The sequence below is a fragment of the Trichosurus vulpecula genome, chromosome 2, assembly GCF_011100635.1.
Source record: "Trichosurus vulpecula isolate mTriVul1 chromosome 2, mTriVul1.pri, whole genome shotgun sequence".
Taxonomy (NCBI): domain Eukaryota; kingdom Metazoa; phylum Chordata; class Mammalia; order Diprotodontia; family Phalangeridae; genus Trichosurus; species Trichosurus vulpecula.
The window spans coordinates 60,731,298-60,742,171 of record NC_050574.1 but is presented as its reverse complement, the minus strand read 5'-3'; the positions used below and the strand labels follow the sequence as shown (position 1 = coordinate 60,742,171).

General features: G+C 51.5%; 2 protein-coding genes across 2 annotated transcripts in view; both read right to left on the bottom strand.

Annotated features, from left to right (window-relative positions):
* Positions 1 to 132: 132 nt before the first annotated feature.
* Positions 133 to 1,683, bottom strand: SH3BGRL3 (SH3 domain binding glutamate rich protein like 3). Its single transcript, XM_036745436.1, has 3 exons — positions 1,459 to 1,683; positions 820 to 987; positions 133 to 732 (listed from the first exon to the last, which is right to left on the bottom strand). Exons 1-3 carry the CDS (start codon positions 1,504 to 1,506, stop codon positions 667 to 669), a joined length of 282 nt encoding a protein of 93 aa, XP_036601331.1. The 5' UTR covers positions 1,507 to 1,683; the 3' UTR covers positions 133 to 666.
* Positions 1,684 to 2,298: 615 nt separating this feature from the next.
* CEP85 (centrosomal protein 85) overlaps positions 2,299 to 10,874 on the bottom strand; it is a 41,526-nt gene continuing 32,950 nt past the window's right edge. The window contains exons 11-14 of the mRNA XM_036746982.1: positions 8,996 to 9,046; positions 6,370 to 6,477; positions 4,605 to 4,830; positions 2,299 to 4,048 (exon numbers count right to left, since the gene is read on the bottom strand). Of these exons, the coding sequence (XP_036602877.1) occupies positions 3,888 to 4,048; positions 4,605 to 4,830; positions 6,370 to 6,477; positions 8,996 to 9,046 (546 nt within the window). The 3' untranslated portion in view covers positions 2,299 to 3,887. The remainder of the gene's footprint in view (positions 4,049 to 4,604; positions 4,831 to 6,369; positions 6,478 to 8,995; positions 9,047 to 10,874) is intronic.

The following is a 10,874-nucleotide window of genomic DNA, read 5'->3' as shown; positions in this document are numbered from 1 at the left end:
ATGACTACTCCCCACCCCCAAATGGCAGTCCTGAAGGGGCCAAAGGAGGGATGGAAAGAAAGGCAAGGCAGAGGCCATTGGCCCTCACTGAACTTTCCCCCAGCCACCCCAAAGGACCAATCACAAACGGGCTCCAAGTCAACTGGAACTTTAATCGCTCCTCAGGAAGAGAGGCCACTGAAGAACAGGACCTGTGACAGGTCCCCAATGGGGCACTAGGCCCCACTGTAAGCTTGTCACCAAGCGGCCACCTTTGGGAGGGGTAGCAGCAGGAGGGAGGCTCCCTCCCTGGAGGGACCCCCTGCAGACTGAGGAATGAGGAGAGGAAGAACACAGATACTTGGGGCAGTTTCTAAGACTGATGGGCATGGAATGTAGCCTAAAGGGAATGGAATGGCAGAAGTCCAGGAATGAGAAAGGGAAAAGAGGTTGAGTTATACCCAGGAAAGGAGAGGATGGAGGGTCAGGGGAGGAGTACAAGGACATGTGGGCACAGGGCCACGGAGGGGGAGATGGGATCTAGGATTAGCTGTATGGGGATCTGGAACTGGAACCTGGATATACAGTTCAGGTATAGAAATTGGTCCCAGGGTCCTTCATGGCTGGGAGAGGAAGTGGGGAGAGGGAATATTGGTCAGTCTATGAGGCTGGGGGGGTGGGGCGGGGTCAGTCCAGCTTCAGGAACTCCTGCAGGGTGTCCTGTTCCACAGCCTCCACGAAGAGTTCATAGTCCTGGGGAAGAAAGGGCACCCTGAGTGATGGGTTGTCGGGGGTCCTGCCTGTCTCTGCACCCCTACAGCCCAGCCTGGAGTCCCTTACCCCACAGTATTTGTTCCCGTTGCATATCTGGGGTGGGATGGCCTTGGGGTCCCCAGCCAGGGTCCTCATCTCCTCCCGTAGGGCGTTGTCCTGGGAGATATCCACCAGTTCGTACTGGATCCGCTTCCCATCCAGGATGCGGGTCACCTCGCTCTGCTGGGACTTGATCTAGGGGAGCCAAGAGGGGTAGGGTAGGATGGTGGGGGCACTGAACCGGGGGGAGAAAGAGAAGCAACGGCGGGAAAGCAGTCAGGGGACACTGACGGTCCGTGTGTGCATGTGCGGGGCTGAGAGTTACGAGAACCTTGGACACGGGCTGGGGCGGAGGCTCGGGACCACCGGGCGGGGGGCGTCCATGCCAGCTAATGTCTGGGGAGGAAGGCGGCCGTGGGCACTGGGAAGGGGGTGACGGAGGGAAGGGGAACTACAGCGGGGGTGGGGTCAGCACTGGCTCGGAGCCCCCAGCCCCGCCCCCTGGGGAGGCCCGGCCCCGCGGCCGGCGGGCAGCGCCCCGGCTGCAGGAGGGAAGGCCGGGGAGGCTCCCCGGGCTCCGGGGTCCCGCAGCAGCCCGCGACAAGCGGCCCCGCTCCGCCCCCTCTTTCTTCCCCCGCTCCGCCCCCTCTTTCTTTCCCTGCTCACCTCCCGGGAACCGGTGACCGAGGTGCTGTAAACCCGGAGGCCGCTCATGCTGTGGCCGGGCCGGGCTGGGCGGACGCGCGAAGGCGGGGACGGCGAGGCCGCTGCGGGGCTGCGCGGGCCGGGCCGGACAGACGGACGGACGGACGGACGGAGACCGAGGATCAAGAACAGCAGCAGCAGCAGGACGAGGCGGAGGAGGCGGCGGCCGCGCGGCGCTCGGGAGGGGTTTCCTTCCTGCCCCGCCCCGTGAGTCAGAGGCGCTCGGGACCAATGGGCGGGCCCGGAGGGCAGCTGTGGGCGGGGCCTCTCCTTCAGCCTCCGCGGCGGGGGCGGGGGGCACGGGGTCGCGCGCTCGGCCTGGAGCCCCGGGCAGCCCGTGGCGTGGGCTCCCCGACCCCGGCCGGCCCCTGCCTCCGAGCGCCCTCCCCGGAGCCCGGAGGTGCAGAGGGGCAGCCATAGGCACAGCTGGACCGGGGCCGGGCCTCCCGGCTTCGCACAAACACCCCCACCCTCCCCGAGCCGGAGGCAGGACTGCAGCGGCCGTCAGCCCCATGCGCGGGACCCCCGGACCGTCCTGGGGACGCAGCCCGCGCTTGGGCACTGTGCACTTCGGCCGGGCCCCCGCCCAGGATTGCGGCGCTCACTTGAGGGAAGCCCCAGTCCCCCTTTCTGAAGGGGACACGTCCTGGGGGCCCCCGAGTGGAGGCCACGGGAAACGGGTACGAGGCCCTTGGGATCCCCAGGCACCCATGCCCCCCTCCCCGGGCCTGTACCTGCCCAGGGGGGACCAACGTTAGTTCTTTACGGGGGCGGGGAAGGAAGTGAGGGAGAACCAAACCTGGGCAGCCAGTTCAATCTTTTTATTTTGTAAAGAAAATAATACAAACCAGTCAATATAACAAAGATTCATATAAATACTTCATAAACTTTGAAGAATGGCCCTGAGCTCTGCCTGGCGCTCCCAGCCCACGGTGGAGAACGACTAGGCAGCTTAGCTTGGCTTTGAACGGGGAAGCAGCCTCAGCCCCTTCTAAAAATTAAACACAACTGGGGAAGAGGGTCGTCTCCAGACCAGAGTCAGGGCTGTGCAAGCTCCTACAGCAGCCTGATCCTCACCCCGCGGCATCACGGGCCAGCCCGAATCACACGTGTTCTCACAAGTACACCTAGGACAAGCACACAGAGCCAGGCACAAATGAGCATCGCTCTCCACACTGGAGAGATTTTGAAAAAGGGGGGAAAAACCCCAACATAATGGGTCCTGTGAACAACTGAAATTCAACCTGCACCTGGAACTAAAGTCAAAATGTTAACAGTTAAAAGATCTAGAACCTGAGGTGCCACAGCCTGTGTGGGTATTGGTGTTGAGGGTTTTCCAGGGGAGCCAACACACTCAGGCCTTCCCTCCAGGTGGGAGGGGCTTTTCCTAACCCAACAGGGCAGTAAAGGAGGGGAGGAGACTGGCCAAGAACCCAGGCAGCTTGCCCACAACTTCCTGGGAAAAGGGAATCTGCCCTGGCTCCAAGCAGCTCTCGCCACATCCAAGCACCACAGGAACAGATGCCCTGCTGAAGGATGGTGAAGACCAGCTGCACCACTCCCTCCAGGAACAGCATCCAGTACCCTACTAGACTAGAAATGAGGACAAAGAAAGCGAACAGGTCATTTGGCTGCTCCAGAGCTAGGTGCACCCACAATCCCAGGCTGAAAATATGGCCTGGTGGCTCCTGGGGACAACTTAGTTGGGGGTGGGAGGTGAGAGGGAGAAAAATTAAGGCACCAGAGTGGCAAGTAATCCACTTCCCCTTTACGATGCTAGAGGGACTTGGCTAAATGAAAAGACCTCAGGCACTGGGGTTGCTCCTTGGCCCCACAGATGAGAAGGGCCCTTCCTTCCCCCTGCCAGATCATTTCATTTTAGTCAGCCCTGAGGGAAAAAGATGGAGATCTGTGTCTGGGCACCACAATCCTGGGCATGTGGTATCTAAGGCAGGGTTGGGAAGGCATGGAGAATCCTTGTTGTTAATGATCCGAGGGCAATCATAGCTAGTGTCCCAGAGACTCATTCTAGCTTAGCGTCAAAGAATGCTGTAGGCAAAAGTGTAAGGGTGATCCTGGTTCCCATCTGCAAGGATGGGGTAGTAAGGCAACAGGCCAGGCTTCCTCTGACACGGGCCTGAGGCCAGGGCAGGGTTTTCCAGACAGCAGGTTGTGCCCAGGGAAGGCCAGTTAATGATTAACTCGCTCTTTCCTATCACCACCCACGGGCACAAATCAGGACTGCCAACTGCCAATAAATATGTTCCTGAAGGACAAGACATATCCTTGGCAGGGGACTTTCTAAGTTATTCACTGCTCTCTCACAGCGATCAAGAGGCAGTCACTGTCCTGGCCTCTCCTCCGGCTGGTTGCTCCTATTTCCAAGGTTCTCACTGGGTGATACAATTATCTCCCATATCCTGGGCATATCTGTCAGACATGGTGGTACGGATTTCCTCGATGTCACGATGCAACTGCTTGACTTCTTCCAACTTCTTCATAATCACATCTGGCTTCTGCAAATCTAATTCAGTCGAGGGGTGGGACACAGCTGGGGAGGAAAAGATTTGGGAGGAAAGTTCATTCAGTAGGCCCATTAAGAAAAGCATGAAGAGACCCACAGACTTGGCACAAGGCACTTCAAGGGACAGCTTATCTCCTACCTGGGCCTGGGTCTACCTTGGATCAGACAAATCAACATTTATTTAGGACCTATTATGTGCAGGAGTTAAAAGGGACTTAAAAAGCTAAGCCTTTAAATTCCTCAGGGAGGCACTTAGGCCTCAGAGGCCAAAGGCCTGTGACTGAGGCCTAAATACAGCTTTTGCTGGGTGGCCCTGGGCAAGTCCCTATGCATCTCTGGGTGTGAAGCTCCTTGTGTGTAAAAGCTGATACCTATGATGCACCTCCCAGGGCCTTGGAAACCACCATGAGGATGGTCATGGCTCCAATTGGATCTCATCATGCCTGCTTAGACATTTTGTAAATCTGGATGACCATGATTGGGCTGAAAGGCCTGACTGGCAGCTTCCTCATAGTTCTGTGCTGCCTAACGAGGATCACTTCCTAGCTAAGGCCCCAGCACCCACCCTGGCCCTGAGACTTACAATGGATGCCCAGGAGAAGGGATAGGTTGGGGTCTCGGCCCTGGGCTCTCTGGGTCACAATGCTGCATACAGCCTGCAGATCATGCAGGCAGCTGCCCAACTCCTGGTGCAGCTCGTGGGCCAGCTGGGCTGTATCTGCAGAGGGCAAAGAAGCTGGCTGGGCCTGGCGAAGGTGCTCCTGGAGGGTCAAGTTCTTCTCAATCAGGTCCTGGTTCTGCACTGAAAGCTGAGCATACAAGCGAACCATGATTAAATCTAGGCTGGGGGCGGGCAGACATAAGGCTCTGAGTCAGCAGCAAGCAGCTAGGCCCTGGGTTGGGCCCCCAGATAGCAGGGTTTCACTCTATCCTCCCACCCGCCTGGAAAGGGAGTGTTTCTCTGTGAAGCCTTGGCCTGCCACAGTAGCTGCTTCCCACAGGGGACCTGAGTCACCAGCCTGCAGGTTCCTATTCAGGAACCAGAGAAGTTATTCTCCACCCCTTGGAAATGCATCTGCAGCCAGTGCCTCAGCCAACACTGTTAGCCAGGCCATTAGAGAAGCCTGAACACATACGAGTGAAATCTGAGGAGAACAAAACCTCCGCTGGAGATACTGGTTTCAATCTTTCCCCTCCACCCTAACAAGAGTGGCTCTGGGCCAGGCTGGCTGGGCCCCATGTCTTTGTGAGGGAGGTGATGAAAGAAAAGGCAGCGGGAGGATCAGAAGCCTGGATGATCAACTCGTACCCAGGACCTTGGAAAGTACCCTGGAGACTGGCTTCATGCCCCAGCTTTGCCATTTGCTGTGTGACCTTCTGCTAGTCACTTAACTTTAGGGCTTCAGTCTTCCCATCTATAGAGGTATTTAGGCAGCTAGATGGCTCAGTGGATAGAGGGCTGGACCTGGAGTCAGGAAGACAGGAGGTCAAATTCAGCCTCAGAAACTCACTAGCTAAGTAACCCTGGGCAAGTCACTTAACTTCTGTTTACCTAATCCAGTGGAGAAGGAAATGGCAAACCATTTCAGCAGCTTTGTCAAGAAAACCTGATCCGAGGTCACAAAAGAATCAGACACGACTAAATGACACTATTAGCAGGATCATGGGATCTTTGGAGTTGGAAAGAATCTTTGATTAGAGCTTCCAGCTTTCCCATACTTGGATTCTGCCATCTTGAATTAACTAGCATGCCAATCAACAGTCCAAAGCCTTTGAAAGTCCCCCAGCCCAACCACAGCTGAACCTATCCCTTGTGGCAGCTGAACGCTAGACCTATGAAGCCTCAGCCCACTAAACTCTTTCTCTCTGATGTTCTGAGAATATGCTGAACAGATTTGTCCTCCCCAAGTTCCCACCCACTTTAGCCCTAACCTGGGGCTCAGCCCAGTTAAAGAACTCTTTACACTGCTGCCTGTTCAGATCACTGCAGAAGGCAAGAAGAAGAGAGACTATATCCAGAAAACATTCTAGGGAGATTAAATCTGGTGGGGGGGGAGGAGGGGGGGAAGAGGTCTGTGTGTGGGTACTTCAAAATATGAACCATTTTTGATGAAAAAGTTTAAAAGTCCACAAGTCCTGTTCCTGATCTCATTCCACAAGCCTCAACATCAAACAGTGGGGAGGGGGTCACTAAAACACAAAAGTCCAGGGGCCAGCCAGGGTTCTCAGGAGATAGGAAGGTCCTATAGAAAGGAGTCCCAACTGGTCTCCACCAGAGACTTCCTGGCCTCCACAGCCCCATTCATACTATGACACTAAAAGGCCCCAGACTCTTACCCTGTTCTCACCTCCTTTACTGCCAAGCGAAGCTGCTCCAAGGCATTTTCCCTCCTCCTGGCCTCCTCCTTCAGGGCTTGACCATTTCCTTCTTCCTGAGCCACTTCTGCCTCCAGGCTCTAGGGGCCACCAAAGGGAACGGATAGAGCAAAGGATTACAAGCCAGCAACCAGAAGCCAATACTGACTTCAACCAATTTTCCTCCCAGCTATCCAAGAGCCAAAGAAAGCCAAGTCACAGGGTGGGAGGATCAAGCAAGGCTTCAAGGAAACCTGGACCCAAGGAATGAAGGGCAGGTTAGTTTTCAAAAGGCCAAGGAGCAGCAAGGAGGAAGAAAAGAAAGATGTTCTCTGTATAGTGAATGTGGGCAAAGGCCTGGAACCAAGTCAGCCAGGGTGAGGTACGGGGAAAGGCAAGCAGCCACTGAATTTCTGAGTTGGAAGGGGCCTTAGATGCCAACTAGTCCAACCTGTAGCAACCTGAACAAGAGCCAGCTGTGGACAGTCTGACAAGGGCAGAGTCCAGTGGGACTATCACCTCCCTAGTTCTGGACCCCAGGCCTCTCTTAACAGCCTTAGATTGAATTAGTTTTCCTGTCTGCCTGGCTCATTCTCAGCTCACAATCCACTAAAACCCAGAGATCTTTTTTCAGATGAAAGCCTATCTGTCATCTCTTACTCACGCGATGGGTTTTTCTGAACCCAAGTGGAAGACAACATTGAACACTATTGAATTCCATCTTATCTGATTCAGGCCAACTTCCAAGGTGCTGCCAATGCATCTGTGGTCATACCCTGACCCATCTGTCAGCCAGCCCTCCCAGTTTAGTGTCTGCTACAAATTCACAAAGTATTGAATCTATGCCTTTGACCTAGACACTGATAAAAACACTAAAGAGCTCAGAGTCAAGGAGAGATCTCTGAGGACCTCTTCAGGAGACCCCCTTCTAGTCTAGACACCCTGTCAAAAAAGGAGAGTATGTTAGCTGGACATGATAAAAGTAATACTGATGCTATGATCACAAGTCTCTTTTCTAGATGTTCACCACACATCTCTTTAATGATACATTCTGGAACTGTACCTGGAGCCCAAGTCAAATTGCCTGGCTGACAGATTAGAAACTCCACACCCCTTTCCCCCCTTTAAATCAAGACATATTGATTCTCCAGGTTTAAGACCCCTTGCTCTTGTTCCCCACACTCTTTCCAAGGTCACCAGCCTTGGCTCAGCATCACATCTGCCTGTTCTGTCAGTACCCCAGGATGTATTTTGCCTGGGTCTGCTCTCTTACCATCTTTCTGCTCATCTTGGGTTTCAATGATCCATTAGCCATTTTGAGCAGAGTTCAGTATGTATGAGGAGGAATTAACATGAGAAAAGGCTGGAAAGGTGGGTTTGTACCTGGTCGTGGAGACTCCAATGCCCAGAGAAGAAATGGGGATTTTGTTTGGAAAGGGTGTGCAGCAATTTTTTCTTTATTCTATAGTCGAGCTGATATGACCTAAAGGGCTCCTGATCATTCTTCATCAACCCTTTAGCCATGCTCAAGTCTAACATTAATAGACAGGCTGCTTATTATCAGATGTTCTATTTCATGACTTTGAGAACCTATGTGGTCCTTTCTTTACCAAGGCAAGTCATAACTTTTCCACACTGACATGGATGTTTCCGTGAGTTCCTGTGGTCTCCAAAACTCTGTTAGCCAACTCCCTCTCTGAATTCAGCAAGGCTGGTCTCTGGGCAGATGTAAAGTCTTCACCATTACCATGCTCCATGTCTTTCCAGCTGTACAGGATATGACACAGTCTGTGCTTGACTGACAATGCTTAAAAAACTCAGTCACTGCCATGCCTCAGCTAGGCATCCACTGAAAGAGGATGACAGTGAAGATTTGTTCAAACACAGGCTGCTCTCCCAAATCAGCCACATTCCTTAAAATGAGTACTCTTTGAAAGGGAGAATATGTAGATATATGCATGTTTATACTCAATCAGAAAGCTCTTATGAAAGCACCTAGTATGTGCTAATCACTGTGCTATATTAAAAACAGCACCAATTATAGGTCACACCAGGGTTATATGCAAGCCAGTTCTGAGGAGGATGGGGAGAGTAGGTGGGTGGGAAGCATAGGATGTACTTGGATCAATACAACATAAATCAGGTCTTACTTACACCCCACTGAGGTTTGTTGGAAAAGGCATCATATGGTTAAAGACCTGTGCTGACTATGCAGAACAAGAATAGAATTTTATGGTTTTGAGTCCCAAAGAGGCAGTAAGACTTCCCAACAAAACTGGTGCATTACGGCATTTTTATGCTTTAAAATGTTCAGAAAAGACAGCCTGTTACCTGACTAATTTTCATACTGGACATCTCTAAGGAGCTGAATATAAAGAGCCCAGACCACACAGTGATAAAGAAGCAGAGCAGGCTCTTAAAGTAGATTCAAGGATTATGAACTGTGATTTCATTATGTGATGGGTGGAGAGCGGGAATTTTTCCTATAGGAACATACCTCCGAAAAACATACAAAGACCTGCTTTACACATAACCTCTGGAAGGTATCTGATATATGAAGTAAAGTCAAACTATGGGCATGTGATGATTTGGCCCTTGTAGGGTCCGAGTCCTGCTTACCTTCACTTGTGAACACAACTGGTCTATTTTCTTCTGTTGCTTATCCACGATCTAAAAGACAAAGAAAATCATTCCATTGGTTATAATTCTTCATTACAACTGGACTATTATGTAAATAAGTTCAAGGTGAAGGTATATGGAGAACCTACACTGGATTACATGCCATCTTAGGGGGCTGGAGGAGGAGTGGGAGGGAGAGAAAATTTGGAACCCCAAAACTTGTGGAACTGAGTGTTGTAAACTAAAAATAAAAAATAAATTAAAAAAATAAAATACAAAGAAAATAAAAGAAAAAGCCAGAGCTTATTTTCCCCACAGATGAATTTGCAACATCAAATGTCAGCAGGGCACTCACTAGCCCCACTGTACTGCAAGTTTGGGTTGACTCAGGTGGAGCTAAGAGCTAGGCTGTGGATTCTGACAGGGTGTCTCCTTTGTTTTTGTACCCCTAGTGGCTAACACAGTTCTTGGCAAGTAGCAGGCACTCCAGAGATGCCTGGTTACTGATTCTGGTGGCTCGGCTCAGCAGGCAGCTATTCTGTGGGCAAATCCCTGAACCTATGTTCCAGATTCCTCATCTACAAAATGGGGATGTTATTTGGTTTCTCTACAACAGGATCATTGTGAGGAAAGTAAACAAAATAAAGTGACTCATTCTGTGTCTCAGGCACCAGCTAGGCCTGGACTTGGTGGCAACGGCTGCCTGTCTTTGTGCAGTCTTGAGTTTTATGGTATTTCAAAATATGAAAACCATGATTAATTTGCAGGCTGCACTAAAACAAGTGGCAGGCAGGGTTTCGTTCTGTGGCATGCAGTTTGCTGACCCCGGTCTAAACCAATGATCTTGGTCATTCCAAATGAATGCTACTGATAGCAAAGGGAACGAACAGGGCAATGCGTTTGAATGCAAGATTGCCAATAGTCCTGGGAGAAAAAAATCCTTGTTAGAGTGTAGCAGAAAGAGCATTGGCCTGAAAGGACTTCGGGGTTCCCGTCCTGGTTGTACTCTTCACTAGGTCTGTACCTCAGATTCCTGCTCTTGTTGTAAAATGAAGGCATCAGACCAGATGGTGTCCTCCCTACACACACACACACACACACACACACACACACACACACACACACGCTCGATGTTTGCCTTTGACAAATATTTACGAAGTGCCCGCTATAGGCAAGGCACTGAGCTTGGTGCTGGAGATACAAAAACTTTAAAAGGGGTTGGGGAAAATATTACACAAATCAGTCAAGACAAAGCCAAAAGGGAGAGAGAATGCTAACAACCTGGAGGCAAAACCAGGAAAAGTTTCCCACAGGAGGCACCTAAACTCAACCTGGAGGGAAGCTAGGTGTTCTAGGAGGCAAAGGAGGCTAATTCAGGGTGGGGGGCAGTCTGTGTAAAGGCATGGAGATAGGAGAGGAAACATCCCGTTTGGATAACAGCTGGAAGTCTAGTTTGGCTAGAATGTAGTGTTTGTGTGACTTCGAGTAGTTGGACATAAAAGGTAGAAGGTAGGTGGGAGTCAGTCTGAATGTTTCTATTTTATCCTAGAGGCAGTGGAAGATTTTGGAGCTCAGATCTGTTTTAGGAATAATCATTTGGCAGCCGTGTGGCCAATGGATTGGAGGAAGACTGGAAGAGAGAGAAACCAATTAGGGAACTACTGAAACAGGTCAGGCAAGAGATGATCAGGGTGTGAACTAGCTGTGTGAACTAAGAGAAAGACAAACTTGACGAACCATGGCAACCAAATAGACCTAGAGTGAGGGAGAAGGAAGAGAAAGGATGACTCTGTGGCTATGCCCCAGTTAGGCAGCATTACTAGAAACAGGGCCTCACTTACTTTCCTACCTGCTTATAAGGCTGAGCATGTCGTAGACA

Coding starts and splice junctions, on each gene's coding strand:
- SH3BGRL3 (XM_036745436.1), bottom strand. CDS start 1,506: ATGAGCGGCCTCCGGGTTTACAGCACCTCGGTCACCGGTTCCCGGGAG. Junction 988..1,458: donor CGGTCACCGGTTCCCGGGAG/GTGAGCAGGGAA, acceptor TGGCTCCCCTAG/ATCAAGTCCCAGCAGAGCGA. Junction 733..819: donor ACGGGAACAAATACTGTGGG/GTAAGGGACTCC, acceptor TTTCTTCCCCAG/GACTATGAACTCTTCGTGGA.